Genomic DNA, 21,868 nt, shown 5'->3' with positions numbered 1-21,868 from the left:
ATAAAAATTAAAAATATAATTAATAATAAAAACAAAACTACCATTAAATATTTGCCTTCATTTGGGCCGTGAATGGACAGTGAAGTAGTTGGAGTGGGTTATGTTTATAAATTTGTAAAGGTGTGATATTAGTTTTTGTGTATAATTATGAAGCGGTGCTAGTATATTTTTTTTTATGGTTGTATACATGTTGATTTTGGACTTTTCCCAAGAATAATTTTGATTTTGGGCCCAAAAAAAGTACTAGCTTAATTTAAATCAATCCAAAACTGAGGAAATAAGTGTGCCAATACTCGTCCAAAAAAAAGTGTGTCAATAAATTGTTAATTTTGAAAAAATAATTGTTTATAAGTTATGAAGTTAATTTAGAGGATTTAACGTTATAATTAGTAATCGATGTATGTTTATAATATGGGAATCATTGTTTATAATATTGGAATGAATTACTGGTTAGATTGTTGTGAAATGGAAAAAGAAGAGTTGACACATTGAATAAAGTTATTTTTATGTCCATCCATAGACTATCAGGGCTTAGGTTATGAATATAAAGAGACACAGGACCAACAAATAAGCACAATAGAGGATTAGAGGGTCTGTTGGCTTGGCTCCATTGAGGCACCGATTTTGAAAGATGGAGGATAGGTTCTTTGCAGTGACAAAGGGGACGCGGACGGGTGTGTATACTATTTGGGAAGACGCGAGGGAGCAAGTTTGTATCTACCTGTTTCTTGAATTTCACGGGTTTAATAGCTACCAACAAGTTGTATTGGAATTCAACTCAAGATTTCGATGTATTGTCGTCGAGACAGCTGCGACGCTGAAGATGATTGGTTCTAGCGACGAAGGAAGTGGTGTTCGGAAAGGAAGTATGTCATCTCGGAGCAGTTGGCTGTGACCCGTGGTATCCTGTAAGTTTGAGTTTCAATGAATATGCTTAATCGAAGTTATTCTTATGATGTTTTGGTCATTTGAGTTATTGTATAATGTATATATTTGGGTTATTTCAACCGTAGAAAAATAATTTTGGAAGTGATTGCTGATGCAAAGCTTCAAGTGATCCCTGAAGAAGAGCTTAATGGTGAATTCGCCATAGTGAATAGCATGAAAGACTAGCTGGTGAAGGTGTGCCATGATGAGCGAAAATCGAAGCTTACAGATACTGGCACGTGTACCGGATAGCTCAAGTAATACCACAGTGATTGGATCTCGTTCCCACAAGGATTAAAAGATTGAACAAGCAAATATCAGATTAAAATCCTAATTAGATTAATAAAACTTGGATTGATGAGGGTGAAACTTGTATCTTGCCGAGATCTTGAGAACTTTGAATACTTTGAATGCTTACGGACAGTAAATCTTGATTGTTGAATTGAGAAGGCAGTGATGGTGAGAGTCAAGGTTTCAGAGATGTTTATACTTTTAGAGAAATCAAACCTTGTTTACTTATCTTGAAGTTTGCAAAAATCTTTCACGACAAATCTTTAGTAACTGAATTTTAATCCCTTGGTTCTTCAGTTTCTCAAGCATTAATTAGTTGCCAATTAATTAATTAAGAGATTAAGCACAAAAATTGATTTTAGATTCGAATAAGATTAAAAAGTAGTCATTAGCATTGTTGTCAAACTCTCGAGTTAACTCGGACACGAAATCGTTTCTGGGTAGACTCGGGTAGACTCGGGTAAACTCGCATAAACTCGGTCAAACTCGCGAGTTTACGGGCGAGTCAGCGAGTTTGCTTTGTTTGGTCTTTTTCGCAAAAACGGAGCCATTTTGGCCCCAAAAAAAGAGGGAAAAAGGGAGCAACGTATGAACGTAACCCTAAACAGCTTAATCCCTCACTTTGCTCGCCGCACTCACTCAGTCACTCTCTTCTCCAATCCCTCTTTGCATTTCGTCTCTCCCTCACCGCCATTCGCCATTTGCCATTCCCCAAATAGCTCGTCACTGTCTCTGTCTCTCTCCGCTATTCTCTCATTCTCACTCTCTCATTCTGCTCTCTGTTGACTCTGTTATACATCAAATCTCGTGAACTCGTGGAGCCTCTGCCGTCGCTACGCTACCGTCATTCATCGCATCCTCTTTCGGTCGTCGCGTCCTCTGCCGGTTCGTCGTGTACTCTGTTGCCGTTCGTTCTTGTCTGCTTGCACAGCACAGCAATGTCTGGTTCCTCAACCGAGCCTACTCTATTCAGCCATTCAGATTCAGGTATGTTTAAAAAAAATAGTTACTGAATTGCTACATGTTGCAGTTGTTATTTGTTAGTGTTAGTTTAGTTTATTCTTAATTGCTACTTCTTGTAATTTGTAGTTGTTACTTGTTAGTGTTAGTTAATTGTTACTTGTTATTGAATCTGAATGTCTAAAACTCTGAAATCTCAAATATGAATTTACCAACTTTGATAGTGGATAACTTTGCAACTATTAGTGGATAACTATGTAATAATTGAAGGATTTGAATGTGTGTTCTAGAGTACTTGTTATAATTGTAGTATTATGTTAATTTATTATTTTTTTTACGTTGAAATTGTTGAGTTTTAATGCCTATATTTGAGTAAACATATATATTATACAGGATATATATATTTTTTACAAAAAAATTATAATAGATAAACTCATACGAGTCTATGAGTCGAGTCTAGGTCAGCTCCACGAGTTTTCCTAGACTCGCGAGTTTGACAACCTTGGTCATTAGGTCGAATTATATGTTACGTATTCAAGTTAGTCCTATCCAGTTAAATCTTAGAAGAAAACACAATTTTCAAAAAATATTCTAATCCGAATTATATGTCACTTATTCAAACTTAGAGTGAATAAAAATCATGTAGGTGTCGCACACTAATTGAACCACTATCCCTAGTCGAATTCAAAAAGTCATGTGAAAGAGTTTTCAAGTTTTAATTCAAATATCAAATTTCTCAATTATAATAAAAGAATTCAAAAGAGATTAGCTTACCTTTCAATAACACTAATCTGAATGAAGAACGAATAACTCAATTATGAAATAGATCAATGCAAAACTTTAAAATAAAATAAAATTAAATTGATAACCCATAGAAAATATAAACAGAGCTCCTAACCCTTTGACAAAGGATTAGTTACCCATGGAGAAGTAAGAAAACAAAGAGAAGAAAATAGTACGGAGGAGCTAAATTCTGGATTTGGATCCGAAAATTCTCCTTCTAGATGTGTTTCCTCTTGTGAACAAGGTTTACTTGTTTATATCCTAAATTCTAGAATTCAAATCCAAACTAAACTAATATTATCTTTTGGATAGAAAGCTCAAAAAGATAAGATAATTCAACTTTAAAACTATCCTAATCTTATCTTTCGGATAAAAAGATAAGCTAATTACTTACTAACTTATAAATTCAAAGCAAGAATTCAAATCAATAATCTAATAACCTAATCTGTTATGTTTCTAGAAAGACTTGATAACTAATCTTCTAGAGTCTTCAATATTTTGGATGTGATTAAGGCTTCTAATGATGTAGATAATTACATTTGGGCCTTAATTTTTTGAATCCTGAGAGTTGAAAGTGGTATTTATCTTTAATTTGGGCTTGTCTTAGTGAAAAATTGGGCAAAAATTACACCTTTCAGGAGGGGTTTACGCCGGGCATGTGTATGGAACAAGGAGGGATCGCCGAGAATGCTGCATATCTGCTAGGCATGGAGTCCTTCCACCAGGCGTGTGTGACTTCCTTCCTTTAGGGCACGCTTTTGATTCCTTAGGCCACACTTTGTTGTTTTTGAGTTTTTTCTTTGATTTTGCTTGTTTTTTAGCCAAAAATTCTTGAAAACATAAAAATACTATTCCAACTTCAAATATTTGATTATTTATTAAATTCTATTAGAAAATATAAGATTAAAAATATAAGAAAATAATAAAAAAGAATCCTAAAATTTGCTTAAGATGACGTGTCATCATGCCACAAATTTGATATTCCTGGGCCGTGTTTCTTCAAGTAGGAAAGATATCTCAGAGACAAAGGTCCATTCTTCAGATTTACCATGGTGGTTCTAGGTGAGCCGTACGAGGTTGAACTCAGTGCGAAGGGTCGGTTTTCTATGGTAGAAAAGGCGCCTCATGAAGATGTGGCCCAAGAGATGCTTGGTCGAGTACTGGAAATTACTGATAAGGAAATTAAAGATTATTACTACTCAAGAGTGAAGCTTCTTCGAGACACTAATACAACACTCCGAGCGAAGGTAGGTGACGAATGGATTTTTGACGGTTTAGAATTTCATAAATGAATTCTCGTTGCAAGTATAGCTTCTAAACCAATCACTAATCCTTTCATACAAAAAGTTGTTTGTCACTAGTACAAACCCCTAAAATTTATAAACCGAAGTATTCAAACCTCGGGTCGTTCTCCCTAGGAATTGTAATGAAGCTAAACTAATGGTAACTAACACCTCAAGTATGAAAAGTATCCTCATTCCCCCTTCAATCCTTGGCTTAAATAGCATCAGAAATGAGTTAGATTGGGCCCACAAGGCTTTAGAATTCGCTGGCCACGTTTTGTTTTAAGTGAACCAGGTGGCAGCAACGGCGCGTGCGCGTACTATGCGCGTACGCATCACCATGCGTGGTTCAACTATAGCAAATCTTATATCGTTTCGAAGCCCCGGATGTTAGCTTTCCAACCCAACTGGAACCGCATCATTTGGACCTCTGTAGCTCAAGTTATGGCCGATTAAGTGCGAAGAGGTCGGCTTGACAGCTTTCCGGTTCTTCCATTTCTTCATGAGTTCTCCAACTTTTCATGCTTTCTTTCTTCATTCCCTTGATCCAATCTTTGCCTCCTAAACCTTAAATCACTTAACAAACATATCAAGGCATCTAATAGAATCAAGGTGAATTAAATTTAGCTATTTTGAGTCCTGAAAAGCATGTTTTCACATTCAAGCACAATTAAAGGAGAATATACAAAACCATGCTATTTCTTGAATAAATATGGGTAAAAGGTGATAAAATCCCCAAAAATCAATACAAGATAAACCCTACAAATGGGGTTTGTCAGTAGGCCAGTTGGAGGATGCTTATGAGAAGCATTTGGCCAGTTATGAGGCCGTTGTGAACACTCGTATCGAAGGCCTATCCCCTTGAATTAAGTTTGGGGTTATCTGAATTCAGTTGTAGTGAGTATGAAGTTATTATATGTTTGATGTATGTCTTAAACTTTTAATGAAGAATTTGGTTTTGTGAACTGTTGCTTTAGTTCTTTCCCTGGATTTTGGGTCATTAAGTAGGTTGGTAAATTAAATTCAGTTAACATGTCAATGTGAGTGCAAGAATGTGAAGCTGATTACTGATGTTGTTGCTAGTACTATAGAAATATGTTTGTTGATGCTGGTAATGGTAAAATTTAGTTAATCTTTTTTCTTATCCTTCATTAGCATGTGTTATTATTGTTTATTTTTGAGAGGGTATGTTATTGGCACGAGATTCATATGTTACCTATCCATATAATGATTGTTATTTTTGTTAACTGAGCAATGTCCGCTAACATTATTTTCAATTATATTAGGGATGCCATGGTTAAAGGCAGGGCGGGATCAAATGTTGGAGTTGAGGAGCCGTTTATTCTTTTTTCGTCACAGCAGGGCAGGATATCTGCGACTACATCCTTGACACTCCCTTGGAAGGCAATGTGTCAATGGAGTGGACTGAAGGTGACGATTGCCAGCACATTGCTCCCAACATTTTTGTTGCAGACACTAAAGAGGACGAACCTGTGACAATTCATCGTTAAGGCACGGAGGCTTTTTCATACTCCCTGGGCAGCTTCAACTAGCAATGCAAAATGACCAAAGGCCAAGGCAAGGGCCACTGCTGCAAACAACCCACACATTAGTTTCCATGATTGTTTGCCTTGCTGAGTTTCTTATTTCTTTTTTTTTTTTGTCTTTCGATGTTGCTAACGTGAGACTATGATGCAAAAGCCATTGAAGCCAAAATTCAAGGCAAATTTTGGCATGGACTTCAATCAGGCAAATATGTTGTTGTTCAATTACCTATTCTCGGATGGCCATCCGTTGGAGTAAATGAAGTGCAATAAGTGGGTCAGTTATATAGTTTTCGGTCCTTATGCATGATTTTGCTTAGTTTTTTCCTTTTTGTTTCAATAAATGAGACACTTGTGTGGATTTATGAGTATCTATTGGCAAGGTGGGACATCCATAGTCTCATTTTTAGACGCCCTATACATGGGACTGTTGTGGAGATGGTTGCCATGCGTAATGCATGCTCAATTCAGCATGTGAAAAATACAAGCTTTTGGTGTCTGCCTCTAAGCTTTGCTGTGAGTACTGAACTCGCGTTAACAATCACTTTTACTATCCAAATCATCATCCAAACGTGTGATAAATGAATCCTATGGTGTAGGAAGACGTTATGCTTGGTTTGAGCGGAGGGGAATTGGTAGAGATGTATGTGCCATTCTGGATCAAGCCAAGCAGATTTGTTAGTCATGTAAGTGGATGAGTTATTTTTTTATGGTCACTTAATTCATTCATAACCAACATTTTTTATACACGACTCTGAGGAATTGAAATGGTGTAGCCAGTGACGGATCCAAAAAATTTTGTTAGTGGGGGCAAAATATATATAGTATAATAATAATTCTATAATTATACTATAATGTTATAAAATATAATTACTCTTTAAATTATCCACAAATTAAACACAATAAAATAATAATTGAAAATAATAACAAATAATTTAGAATTCCATTCTTCTAGGTTTCATATTTTGAAAAGATTGAATAATCTTTTCATTGTCAATACAATCAAATGTCTCTCTTTCTATATATGTCAATAAACAATCATTTAAAAATCCATCTCCCATACGGTTACGAAGTCGACTCTTTATGATGTCAATAGCAAAAAAAGTTATTTCAATTGATGCAGTTGCTACAGACAAAACTAAAGCTAACTTCAAAAGAAAAAACACTAATGGATAAACAATATTTTTTCGAGTCTCAACCAATTTATGAGAAAGAGCACCAATTCTATTTAAGTCCGAGAATTGATCATCCAAACGAACATCTAGTATAAAGTTCTCAAGTTGACTGTCAAGTGCCAAAAGTTGAGTGGAAGAAAATTCTAATAGATAGAATTGAGCTAACTGGATCAACTTTTCCTTATCAAATGCAAAAAATGAGTGTCTTGAATTCAGACAAGCTATGCAAAGAAGCAATTAAGTATTCACCTCTGTAAAACAATTATTAAGTTCTTGAAGTTGTCTATCAACTACTTGATGGAATATCTCAACTTGAAAATGATGTAAATTTAATATCTTTTAAGCTTTGAATTTTGATCTTCCTTGTGACACAAATATATCATCCATGATTGGAACAATAATATTATGTTTGTCACAAAACAGTAAGACTTCGTCAAGTAAAAGAGACTAATCATCATCTCTTATATTTTGCAACCGTTGTTTAGACACTTTGGCTAATGCCATAGCATTTACAATGTCTTGATCATTCCTTTGTAACACTTGAGATAACTCATTAGTAATTCCCAATATATTTTTCATCAAGTGCAAGTTGAAAATAAATTCAAAGGATTGAATGACATTCAATAAATGACATGCTTCAGCTCTTTGTTCTGAATTATTTCCATCTTCCTCAACATATTCAAGAATATTACCATGGAAGGAAATAAAGAAATTAATCTAAGTATAGTTCCATAGTGTGAACCCCATCTAGTGTCTCTAGCTCTTTTTAAAGCTATTTCTTGATTCAAACCACGTCCACTAAATATTTCTCTAGTTTTTAATGCTTCAATTGTCTTAGTCATCTAATTATCACGAAGCATATCTCTTCATTTACACGAAGCTCCAACAACATTGCACAAATTGGTTAACAAATTAAAAAAAAAAAAGCAAAGCAATTTCAACGTATTTTTTTTGCAACTGTTACAAGAGCTAATTGAAGTTGGTGGGCAAAGCAATGTACATAGAAAGCATAAGAATTTTCTTTCAATATTAGAGTTTTCAAACTTTCAAATTCTCCTTGCATGTTACTTGCACCATCATATTCTTGTTCACGTACTCTTGATAAACGTAAATTATATGTTTCTAATAATGACTCCAATGCTAATTTTAGAGATAACGCATTGGTATTAGAAACATGAATAAGACCAGGAAAATGCCCCCTAACTTTGTCCATTTTTGTTCACATACCTTAAGCAAATTGACATTTGCTCCTTAATAGAAATGTCGTGGGCTTCATCAACCAGAATGGCAGATAATTCATCCCCAAAATCATCAACAATAACTTTTGTCATTTCACTTACAACAGCTTTTACAATGTGTTTTTGGATTAAGGGTGCTATTAGTTTAAGATTCCTACGAGCATGTTTGAAAGCACGACCAATCTCTTCATTATGTTGTGCAAGAAAGTTTAGAAGTTCCAAAAAATTTTCTTGGTTAACAAAATTATCTGTCTCATCATCACCATGAAAGACCAATCCTTGTCGCAAAAAAATCTAATACAATCAATTGTTGCTGTCAAGTGAATTTGATAATTCTTTTTAGCTTGCTAAGATTTTTTTTTCAATAGCAGCAATGATGTGTCGTTTTGGTCTCATAAGTGCTTCACATTTTCTCCAAACTTGATTATGAACGCTATCATGAATCCTAACATGAGCTTGCGGTCTCTCCTTTTTTCCAATTTGAAAAGCTATTAGTTGTAAAAGCATCACCACCTTCAGTCTCGGGTTTCATAAGATAACAACAAATATGAAAAACATCTTTTGATATACTATACTCTAACCAGTTGCCATAGTCATCAAACCAATTAGGATTAAATCTTCGAAAAGAAGAACCATAAGCAGTGTGCAGGAAATCATGAGTCTTTGGTTGATAAGGACCTTTTTGCAAATATGCACATCAAACTTTATCTCTGTCATTCAGATGATAACTTATAATCTTTGGTCATTGTCCTGGATTTGCTATAAGACTCTCTACTTTAAATTCTAAAAACCTCCTTTTGTAAGAAGAGGTCGATGAATTATTTTAGGATCCAATCTCCAATGACGATGTTCTTTTGAAATATTTCTCCATTACTAAAAGAATACATTTATAAACCTAAGTTAATTAATTAATAAAAATAATTTACAATTCCATACAAATTGAAAAGTACAATATAAAATTACAAATACAAAACATAAACCAAAGAATAAGAAAAATACACAATAATATAACTTCAAATTAAAAATGTATATAGTAAAAAAAATATAAAAATATAGATGTTGCACAATACAACTGCAGCGATAATAAGTCAGTAAGCCACCAAGGCGCAAACCACCGAATCTAAAAATTGACTACCCCACAATATTATTCCTCATCTTATAGCATCTTTCAATAACAAGATTCACTGTAAAAATAATTAACAATTCCAATAAAGAGATTCATTGTAAATTCTAATTAATTTTTAGCAACAAAATGCAATATCTTAATTCATTTATACATCAATATACACAAACATAAATCATCTAATAATCCAATTATTCAAGTATCATCAAATATTCAAATTTGTAGTTTCACATCAATATCCTAATTTATATCAATTATTCAAATTTTAAACAGCATCAAATTCTTATTTCTAAATTGATAAAATCAATTCTTACTGGAGAATGGAGAGGTGAGACTGCGAGAGAGTCATAGACGCAGAGGTAGAAAGCAATAGAGACGATAGAGTGGCGAGATAGACGGACAGACGGAATGGCGAGAGTGCAATACCGTGAGAGATGATGACAGAGCAATGAGCCAGTGATGAACTAAGCAATGAGCAACGAGCTAGCAGGAGATAGTGAACGCAAAAATAAAGAGCAAGCAAGCAGGCGAGCAGGACAGGTCAGCAGACACCGAGACAGCGAGCCAGCAACAAGCCAGCAGTGTCGATGACTCTGCGACAGTGATGCAAACTGCAGACAGGTGAGAAGGTGGCGGCAAGCTGTGCATCAGTTATGCGAGGGGGAGAAGGAGAGCAGAGACAAAATTAAGAAAGGGAAAAAGGAGAAGGGTGTTACGGGCTTAGGGATTTCAATTTTGGGGGTGGGGTCAAATTGTTATTGGGAGTGGGGTTTAGGGTGGGGTCAAATTATTTTTGGAATTTCAATTTTTGAGGTGGGGTCAAATTGTTTTTGGTAGTGGAGGCGCCTATTTTTTTACTGAGTGCTTATTAGTAATTTGTCAAACTCTACTGGGGGCACTTGCCCCCACTCAACTATGAATACATCCGTCCCTGCAAGACATTAAACATTAATTACGAGAAACCAAAACTATACCTTGGCCGATTATTTTCCAAGCTCAAACCCCTCAATTCAAGCCTCCAAGGTTCCAAATCAAGTGCTATAATGTCCAGCCACCAAAGCTTGATTTCAAGTGCTCCAATTCACCGATTAAATCTCCAATTTAATATAAACTCAATCTAATTCCATGAAATTCACCAAATTAATAACTAGGGTTCACATATTTGGATAACCACAAGGTTTAAAGTTTTCTTACCTTACCCACAGAATATTTAGACAAAAAACCCATCAATTATCCACCGCTAAAGTATCTCTAAACCATCAAAATCACAAAATCTCTCAAAATCAAAATTCAAATTCGTGGAAAAGGGGCAAACAAACAATCTGGAACAAAATTTCAAATTTCTTACCAAATTGTTGGGTAAGTCTTGTAGATAATTCTGAGATGAACGTGTGGCCGCTGACGACTCGTCAATCAGAGCTCCAGATTGAAAGTTACGGATGATTGAATTTTTTGGGGTGAGGGTTAGGGTATTTAACTTAACCTCTCTTCTCAGCAGTGTGAATGGTCATAATTTGGGGAAGAAGGTTGATTCTTGGTATATATATATTGGGCCTTTGGGCTCGTTTTAGGCTCAGCCTAACCGGCTCAGTTCGTTGACCCAATTTTAGATTAAAATTTTTAAAATTAGTATTAAAATTCATGTTAATTATTTCTACATTTTTAAATTATCAAATTTAATTTCTTAATTTTTTTAAATAAAAATTAATTTATTGGTTAATTATTTATTAATCACCACGGGTTTACATTCTACCCCTCTAATAAAAATTTTCTCCCTCGAATATTTTGATCGCTTTACGAAAAGTAAGCAAGAACAGCTCCTCCTTATTTCCATAACACCTCGCTCGCATCCATTCACCTCGTTTGCATCCATGAGATGCTCTTTGGATCTTGTCCACACCGAACATTCGGTATTAAGGTGATCAGTCTTAATATCTCAAGTCTAGTGCTTCGAATCTTCAGAAGCATGCTCATGAACATTTATACTATATATATCAAGCAAACATCCTAAATAGCATGTACACATAGCCAGAGTATGCTCAGAAGTATAGTCAGTTCAATTCCCAGGCTCTACGGAAACGAACTGCTCTGATACCATAATGTAACACTCTACCAGACAGAGCTTTACACTTAGGATGTAAAACAGAGGTGGCGAGGCACTACAACCCCTAAAAGTAAAAATATATATGTATATATAACAAAGATAATATATCAGCATCCTTGAAAGAAAAGGGGCACGAAGAAAACAAAATCAAAGGTACAACGCTCACGAGAAATAGAAGGATAGAAAGCTTATACAGAAAACCAAGAGATAGATATATAAAAGTAGAGTTCCAAAAGAAAGTTATATAACTAAGTCAACCTCTAGGGGTGGACAAAATACAAAATACATCAAGGGGGAGAATCTATTACACATATAAACATAAACAGAATACAAACACCGAGTCCCAAGATAATTCTTCGCTTTTGAGAGTCTTCAGAATGCTCGGTACAGTGCTCGCGTCCTGCATAGAAAAACAATAATAGGTGTATGGAATGAGAACGGGGGTTCTCAGCATGGTAAAGGTGCCCACATAGTTAATATAAAAGGTTCCGAAAAAAAGGCAGAGGCAATCCTAGAACTTCGACACTCAGATTTAAACTTAAGATTCAAATAAACCACAAATTTGGTAAAGCTCTCTAAGGTATCCAAGTCCCAATCTAACTATAGCTCTACAATTCACTTTCGGTCTCATTTAACACTTGCCACCCCTTGCGTACGCAAGATGTAAAATTTTCACATGTCGCGCACGTGAGCCACCTCCGTGTACGCGAGATTTCAAAAATTGTCATTTTCGCGTACGCATGCCCTCCGCATACGCGAGAGTAATGGGAAAAGCCATAGACTCGCGTATGCATGACATTCCCGCGTACGCACAAATGCGAGTTTTTCCAAAATGCTGATAAGTCTAGAAAATGCAGTTTTTACACAAAACTTCAAACGCGCATAACTTTTTTGCTAAAAATCATTTTCTTCCGTTCTTCAAATGTCGTAAACTTTACAGACCCAACTTTCGTTTGAAACCAGTTTCACAAAATTTAAGGGTCCGAAAACTAAATTATGACCCTTAAGTTAGTTAAAAATAGGCTTTTACCAAAATCCTCTTGTTTTCAAAACTCTCAATTCAAACCAAACCAACCATACTAAACTTCAGTCCTAATCATTCATATACATTATCAAATACTCCTCAACCCTTCAACACCTAACTATTAAGTTTTCAATTTATCAATTCATTCAACAATTTCCATTTACAAAATCATCAAATTCACTTTTCATCAACAATCAATTTAATGATTTCCAACTCAATCAAGATCCATATCAAGTTCTCATTATTTCACTCCATCACACTTATTACCAATCTTACCTTTCATGGCCTCCGACCCAAAGTTCACTAATTCAATCAACTCAATAATTTAAAAATTCAAATTTTTAGTCATCAATTCATACCATATTCTCATATAAGTACTCACATCTCAATTCATCAATTTCTATCAACAGACTCATACCACGTTCCCACAACTCATAACAACTAATCACCAAATCAAAGTCAAATTTAACACTTCATCCATTTCAACAGTTTAATTCCATCCAATCATACAATTCAATCTTACTCCTAGGGGCACCTAACATAGGATTTCATGTCACATTACATGGTATTTAAATAAAACTGATGCGTGAGCATCTTTCTTATCTTTTTCTAGTTAATTTGCATTTGAATTTGTTAAGTTTAATCATGATTTAAGTATTTTAAGCCACTATTAATTCTACTTTGATTTGTGTGAAATTTGGTTTATTTCAGGTAGCATTCGGACGGATTTGACAGAATTTCTGTAGGAGAAAAGGAAGAAAGTGGATGATGCTGTCAACCCTGATCTCCTCGCACTCCAACAAGGATAACTTGAGCTATGAAGGTCCAATTGATGCAATCTCAGTGGGATTGAAAAGATAACTTCCAGAGCTTTCCAACGATATATAATAGTTTATACTTTTGTTCTGGAATCATGACGCCAAACGCCACCAAGTTTGGCGCCATGATCATCACAAGGCGTCCATCTTCATTTCTAGCATGGTGGCGCCAAACTTGGGATTCTCCAAGTTTGGTGCCAAGAGCAAGGAAAGCCACAATAATTACACGGGTGGAGTGGCGCCAAACTTGGCCCAAGCTGGGCCAGGTTCAGCAACTTGAAGTGGTCCCCACGCCTCAACGAGCCAGCACGAGATCTCTTAATTAATTTTGATTAAGCTTTATTTTATTTTACAATAAAAAAAGATATTATTTAGTTTTAGAAAATATATTTTACATGAATTAGGATTAGATATAAAAGGGAAATGATTCAGCTCGCTTCTCTTTTTCGCACCTCATTCTACAGTTTACAATTTTTCTGAATCCTAATTTTCTCTTTGAACCATGAGCAATTAAACCTCCATTGTTAAGGTTAGGAGCTCTGTTTATTCTATGGATTAATACTATTACTCTTCTATTTTAATTCATGTATATATTGATTTCAATTTTAAGAATTTATTTTCGTTCTTCATCTTACGGATTTGGGTAGATCAGAATAATAATCCTTATTCTATTTGAGTTCTTATGAACCTTGGAAAAGCAATTTACACCCTTATTCTTTTTGAATTCTTGTGAACCTTGGAAAAGCAATTTACTTGAACAATAGCTTGAAAATAATTTCTCCTAAATCACTAATTATCTGGAATTAATGGGATACGTGACATATAATCCTCTTATATTTGGGTAATTAGGATTTTTGTGGTACATAAACTAGAATTGGACTTAAACCTTTAATTGAAATTAAGTGACCAAGGAATTAGCGATTAACTAGGTTAGAAGAGACTAATAAATTGCTAAGAAATTAGGGTTTAGTCACATATAGTTTGCCATGAATTGAATCTTGCATGATTAAAATAGTTGGTAAGAAATAGAAATCCGAAAGATAAACAACTCTAAACCTCAACAGTTTTCTCATATATTTCACAACCCGCTTATTGCTTACTTTCTTAATTCTCTGAATTACTGTTTTATGCAATTATGACCTCAAACACCATTTTTTGCTTATCTAACTAAGTGAATCAATCAACCATTGTTGTTTGGTCCATCAATCCTCGTGGGATTGACCCTCACTCACCTAAGATATTACTTGATACGACACAGTGCACTTGTCAGTTAGTTTGTGGACTTTAAATTCCACACCAAAAACTTAAACCATACCTTAGCCGATTTTTCTTCAAGCTCAAAACCACCAAAAATGACCTCTCATTCAATCTAGATTCATGCATTGTACCAAAATTAAACTCTAGGGTTTATCAAATTTAACTAACCACAAGGATTTAGTGATTTCTTACCTTACCCACTAGGATTTGTGATTCATCATCATCATCATCATTATCATCATTATCTTTTTTTTATTCATCTTTTTCTTCTTGTTTTACCTTCTAAAATTTCTTCTTGTTTTACTCTCTTAACAAGAATAAAAACAAAAAAAATTAAACAAAGAAGAAGAAGAAACATATAATGCTACAAAATTATTTTAAAGAGGATGAACCTACATTCATTCAACTAAAAGAAAGAAAGAAATAAGAAAAAAAAAAGAAAAAAATACAACATTAAAGAAAATATTTTTGTATATTTGTAGCAAATTTCGGTGTAAAACTAAGACATTTATGTATATTGTTAAGAATTTTCGGTGTATTTATACTGATAAATTTTGCATAATTCAAAATTCTTTCTCTTCCTCCTCCTCATCGTCTGCTTCTTATTTTATTTTCTCATAATTTTTTCTTTGGAGGAAAAATTAAACAAAGAAAAAAATACATAATGTTGCAAAATCAATAGAAATAGGAGGAGGAAAAAAATACAACAACAACAGCAGTAACAAAAAGAATGACAAAGAAAATAAAACACACAAAGAAAAAAAAAGAAGGAACGAGAAGAAAAAAGAGAAGGAACGCAAAGAAAAATGAGAAGAAGGAGGAGGATGGGGAGGAACGCGAGATACAAACATTGGAGAAGGAATATCGTAATTTTACGTGTGTGTTATGTGTTATGTAAGTGAATTTTGTTGGATTATTAAAATTAACTTGTTTGAACTTATTTGCTAAAAACTAAAAAAGCTTGAAGGTATAAGAGGACTATTTTTTTTTATAGGCCGTGATAATAAACACAAGTGATATTATTACATAATATACAATTTCTGTTAAGTAGAACTAAATTTAGGTTGTCTAGGATGAGACAAACCTATAAGACACATAAGCTCCCAATCCAGCAATAACCGCAACAGCAGCAGCCATATTTACCACTAAATCTTTCTCTTCCTCATTCCATTTCCCTTCTTTGATTCTTGTGACAACAAGAGAAGCAGAAGCAACAAGTTCTCTGATTCCATTCCCAACAGTATCAATCATATCCTGTTTGCTCTTATCTGAAGCCGCCGTTTGAGCAGACACTTCACCAGTACCTAACTTTGGTGACACTTTTCTCATCCTGATTTCTTTCTCTTTTAACACACCCTTTCCCACATCATCATCATTCGAAATTACCTTTCTTGGCTCAGAAGTCTTCCCATATTCTTCGTTAACCTCTTTTTCCTTCTTTTGGAGCCTTTCATCTTCTTCTTTTTCCTCTAATTGCTTTCTCACAGCTGCTAGTCTTGTCTTGAGCCTAGCTTCATCTTCACGCTTTTCGGCCGGCGATGAATCTCTTGCAACCGCTGTTAGTGTCGCCTTTGCCTCGTCCTCCTTTTGACGCTTTGAAGGCTTCTCATCTGTTTGGGATTCAATTCTAATTGTTAGGTTTGGTTTTGACTCAAACCCAGCCATCAAGAGATTTTATAAGACTGTAAGATAAATGGAAAAAGCGAGCATGTCCAAATCATTATAGTGACTAGACTTAATTTTTGTTTTAGTATGGGTTAAATTTAATAAATAATGAAAATTATATAAGAAATGTGTTATATGTATTTTTTACAGTTAAGCAATATACTTTTTATTTTTATTACTAAAAACATATAATTTTGTTATATATTCTGAATTTTTTCGTGCACAATACTAGCATAAAATCGGATGAATAGTAAAGACTTTTATTAAATTTAAAAAGAATTAATAAATATTTTGTCTTAAACTTTTTTTTACTAGAAAAAAAATAAAAGGGGGTCTAAGCTTATTACCTGATAGTGGCGGTCTTTTAATAATTTGGTCTTGAACCCTATTGGCTTCTGATGGAGGGAACAACGCTTTTAACCTACTCTCATTTTCAAGCTTTGGGCTCTCAATAGGTCTATAGGAGGATGATGATGACGTGGCTTCCTCAGTACCCTTCTGTGGCTTCTTGTTTCCCATTAATGGTTCTTCCAATTTTGCATCTTCAGCTTTATTAGGAGTGGGCCTTGTTTTTCCTTGTGGTGTGTTAAGCGCCTCTTGTGGAACCGATAAGTTCTTTGGCATCGTAAGAACGAGAGTGCCAACTTCAAACTTGGCTTCAAGTGCCTCTGGGTTACAATTCTCAGGAACAGGATATGTCTGCTCAAATCTGCTCCATTTATTGCCTTGAATTGGTCTTTCTCCTGAAACCTTCACCTTTCTTGAAGACCCCACGAATGTAATTTTAATGCGTTCTTTTGTATAACCTGAGCATGCAAGAGCGTCAGAATAAAGATAATAATCTTGTTACATGTAATTTTTCTTGTGTTGCTGGTAATTGTTTAACAAAAATGTTATGGGTACACAATAAATTAATTATTATGTATCTATATATTTATACGTTGTTTAATGATAAATTCTATTCAACTATCTCTAAAATAAAGGATAAATTATTTTTTTGTGATATATCTTATTATTATTGGATAAAATAGAGTGACTTATTATGGTTAAATTCTTAATCTAACTTAAATTTTATTAACCTAATTAAAGAACTATGATATAACCTTTTTACAAATTATAAAAATTACTAGAAAAGTTTTATTTTATAATTTTTTTTAAATCACATATCTATTAATTAATTCCAACCACTAAATAAAAAAATCTATAAAAGAACAAATACAAAACATCAAAGACACATAAAATTTAAAATTCTCAAAATACTTTCATAATAATTCTCTCTTAGAACAATGAAGATTTTTTTAAAAAAATTTAAGAAAGCAAGAAAGAAAAAAATTTGAAAATTTTAAATTTTTTGTGCCTTAGCTTTTGAATATATTTTTTTGTCTTTTGAGATTTTTTATTTTGTGATTGAAATTTATTAACAAATATATAATTTAAAAAAATTTGAAAATTAAACTTTTTTTAATAATTTTTATAATAACTTAAAAAAAGTTACATCATGATTACTTAATTAGATTAACAAAATTTAGGTTAGATTAAAAGATAAACATGGAGAAGGAAAGCTTCCGGTGTTTCTTTCGTTTCTGATTTGGGCTGCAAAGTCTCATAGATACGACGAACAGATTGGTGTGTACGGAAAGTTGGTGTTCTTGGCCTCATAGCCATAGCTCTAGCTATATATGCAGTATATATTTTGTTTTCTAATTTACAAAATTATTGTGATTTAATAAAGCCTTTCGAATTGGACTAGTTGAATATTTTGTTTCGTTGTACCTGTGTATATATATATATATATGAACCAATTGAAGCTCCGGAGATTTTTAGGGTTAAATGGGTTTCTTGTCATAGAGACTATTCGTTCTTGTACGCTATGGTTTATTTTTGCTATGGGTTGGGTTTTCCCCGGCCACTTAGCTTCCTTTGCAGAGCAACATACAATTACATATTAAGTATAGCTTGTTTGTCCGAAAAGTAAATTGTTCTTTGTTTTGCCCACACACTTGCAATAGCTATTATTAAGTACAGAAAGCATAGGAGAGAATACAAAAACTAAACAACGTAGACAACAACCTAAAAACTTAATTAATTTTAAATTAATTATAAAATCATATTTTCACTTAATTAGAATAATTAATTTTTAAATTTGAATTATTAGGATTAAGCAACGTAACTTCCTTCCAACATACCGTCACAGTATGTCTATATTCCATCCCAACTGTCCTCCTCTTCCACCACTCACACTACCGTTCAGTCCGACACTCCTCCCCCTCTGCCTCTCAGCCCGATGCGCCTCCTGGTGCGGAATTTACAACTCACAAACTAACTGACAAGTGTACCGGGTCGTATCAAGTAATACCTCAAGTGAGTGAGGGTCGATCTCACGAGGATTGATGGATTAAGCAACAACGGTTAAGTGATTTACTTAGTTAGACAAACAGAAAAGAGTGTTTGAGTGTTCAAAAGCATTAACAGTAAATTTAGAATATTAGAAAGCAAGCAGTAAACAAGTTGTGAATAATATATAGAGAAACAGTTAAGCCTTTAGAGTTATCTATTTTTCAGATTGACTTTTCTTACTAATTATTTTAATCATGTAAGATTTAATTCATGACAAACTATATGTGACTAAACCCTAATGGCTTAGACCTTTTTAGTCTCCTCTAAAATTCATCAACCGCCAATTCCTTGGTCACTTAATTCGTATTAGAGAGTGAAGTTTAATTATAGTTTATATGCCACAAAAATCCTAATTACCCAAATATAAGAGGATTATATGTCACGTATCTCGTTAAGTCCAGATAATTAGAAATTTAGGAGAATATGTTTTCAAGCTGTTGTTCAAGTAAAGAGCTTTTCCAAGTTATACAAGAACTCAATTAGAAAAAGGGTCATACTTCCGTTCTACCCAAATTCATAAGGTAAAGAATGAAAACAATTCTTGAAATATAAATTAGTACATGAATTAAAATAGAAAAATAATAGTATCAATCCATACAATAGACAGAGCTCCTATCCTTAACAGTGGAGGTTTAGTTGCTCGTGGTTCAGAGAGAAAAACTAGGATTCATGTAAACTGTAAATTGCGGAATGAGGTAGAAGAGCCGAGAAGAGCCCGAAGGGCTAATTCTTTTCCCTTTTATATCTAATCCTAATTAATGTAAAATATAATTTCTAAAACTAAATAATATCTTTTCCTATTTTAAAATAAAAATTAAAGTTTAGTCAGAATAAATAGAAGATCTCGCATGGTTTGTGCATAGGCGTGGGCAACATGTGATTCATTAATAACTCACGCCTAACTTGAGAATGGGCTGCGCCTAACTCAAAGGTTGCAGTGAGGAGTGGCGTGGAATGTTGAGTGTTGTGCCTTACTTGAAGATAGGTTGCGCCTAACTTGAAATGCAACCTACTCCTTGTGCGTGCTTGTTGATATCTTGCGCCTAATTTGAGATTTCTCAAGTTAGGCACAGCCTTGGCAGTATGGTTGGAGAAGAAGTATGAACTATTATACATCGTTGGAAAGCTCTAGAAGTTATCTTTCCAACGCCACTAGGAACATGTCCATTAGACCTCTATAGCTCGAGTTATTTAGGTTTGAGCACAGAGAGGTCATGGTTGACAACATCATTCGCCTTCTCTTTTCTGCAAAAACTCCATCAAATCCAGTCGAATGCTACCTAAAATAAACAGAATTGTACACGACTCAAAGTAGCATCCATAGTGGTTAAAAGATAATTAATTCTTGATTAAACTCAACAAATTGAATGCAAATTCACTAGGAAAAGATAGGAAAGATGCTCACGCATCACAACACCAAACTTGAATTGTTGCTTGTTGATGAGCGGATATTTTATACGCTTTTTGGGGATAATTTCATATAGTTTTGAGTATGTTTTAGTTAGTTTTTAGTCTATTTCTAGTAGTTTTTAGGAAAAATTCATATTTCTGGACTTTACTATGAGTTGTGTGTTTTTCTGTAATTTCAGGTATTTTTCTGGCTGAAATTGAAGGAGCTGAGCAAAAATCTGATTCAGGCTGAAAAAGGACTGCTGATGCTATTGGATTCTGACCTCCCTGCACTCAAAGTGGATTTTCTGGAGCTACAGAACTCGAAATGGCATGCTTCCAATTGCGTTGAAAAGTAGACATCCAGGGCTTTCCAGCAATATATAATATTCCATACTTTGTACAAGAATTGACGACGTAAACTGGCGTTCAACGCCAGCCTTCTGCCCAATTCTGGCGTCCAGCGCCAGAAAAGGATCAAAAAGATTGCTTCAAACCAACAATCTCTGTGGGATTCGACCCTTACTCACGTAAGGTATTACTTGGACGACCTAGTGCACTTGCTGGTTAGTGGTACGAGTTGTGAAAAGTGTGATTCGCAATTTGTGCTACCACTTGTCCTCAAGCAACCAAAACTAACATAGGCTTAGGATGTGAATTTGCATGAGAGTGAGAGTTTAATTAAGCTCATGTCTGTTCTTGAAGTGGGGTTTACAATACAATCTTGAATAGTTTTAGCATCTCACTCTCCTTTGAATCAGAAGGATGTCACTGTCATTCGGAATTAGAATCCGGATAATATTATGAATTCTCTAATCCTTTATTCTTCAGTTTAATCTTTGAATGCAACAAATTCTCTTTAATTCTCTTTTCTTTGGTGCTTTGCACCTTGAGCCTACCCGTGACTTTAAATGTTTTATCCCAAGTTTCACTTGACACAAAAACACCACAAGCACTTAATTGGGGAACTCTCTTTAAGTTCTGATTTTTCTTTCAGCTACTCCCATACAGTGGTGCTCAAAACCTTTGGCATACTCTGTTAAATGCACTTGATGTCGACTCTTAGTGCTCTGTCTCAATGATTACTTGACACAATTACACCACAAGCATATGGCTAGGAAAATAACTCTTTGAGCTTTTAATCATATTTGACCTTTCTAGCCATTGATACTCAGATCCTTGGACCTTGCTTTTCTTTTTGCTGTTTCTTTTGCTTCAAGGATTAAGCTTTTGTTTAATTCAGAGAATTTGTAATAGTTCTCTAAATTTTTGTTCCTCATGCATCAACATCCTTTTATTCAAATTCAAATATGCACTATTCATATCATGCATTCAAAATCACAGATAACACCACCACATTTAAGTAAATAAGACTAATCTTTAATATAAACTCAATTTCTCATACAATACATCACTTCTTTTTCTTTTGGATTCAAGCTCAGTGAGCAATACATGAGGCACTTTTCAGAATTAAAAACAAATAACAGAATAAAAATAGCAAAATAAACTAGAACCTAGGAATTGAAATAACAAAGGATCATGCAGACATTCAAGTAAAACAGCAGAAAACAGGAATATAACATAATAAGAACGGAAGGAAATATAGAATGAAAGGAACTCAACCACCTCAGTTATCCTAGTGGCCGTCTCATTCTTCAGGTTGTTCTCCTCCGTTTTTGCCTCCCTTTGGTGCTATTAAAATAAACAGAAAAGCCAAAAGCGAAGCGACAACACCAAACTTAAAAGATTGCTTGTCCTCAAGCAAAAAAAATCTGAAAACAGGGAGGAACATAAAAATACATATAGAAGAAAAAAATAAATATTATTACAAAAGAAGAATAAAAAGATAAAAGAACAAGAGAGATTAAAATAATTAAAATATATATCTAT

General features: G+C 34.2%; 1 protein-coding gene across 1 annotated transcript; it reads right to left on the bottom strand.

Moving 5' to 3' along the window:
* On the bottom strand, window positions 15,479-18,027 carry LOC107611838 (protein RESTRICTED TEV MOVEMENT 2-like). The gene is made up of 3 exons (XM_016313729.2): window positions 17,732-18,027; window positions 16,540-17,002; window positions 15,479-16,137 (listed from the first exon to the last, which is right to left on the bottom strand). Exons 1-3 carry the CDS (start codon window positions 17,855-17,857, stop codon window positions 15,596-15,598), a joined length of 1,131 nt encoding a protein of 376 aa, XP_016169215.1. The 5' UTR covers window positions 17,858-18,027; the 3' UTR covers window positions 15,479-15,595.

Source organism: Arachis ipaensis, chromosome B08 (assembly GCF_000816755.2).
Source record: "Arachis ipaensis cultivar K30076 chromosome B08, Araip1.1, whole genome shotgun sequence".
NCBI lineage: Eukaryota > Viridiplantae > Streptophyta > Magnoliopsida > Fabales > Fabaceae > Arachis > Arachis ipaensis.
This window is presented reverse-complemented; position numbering and strand designations above follow the sequence as displayed.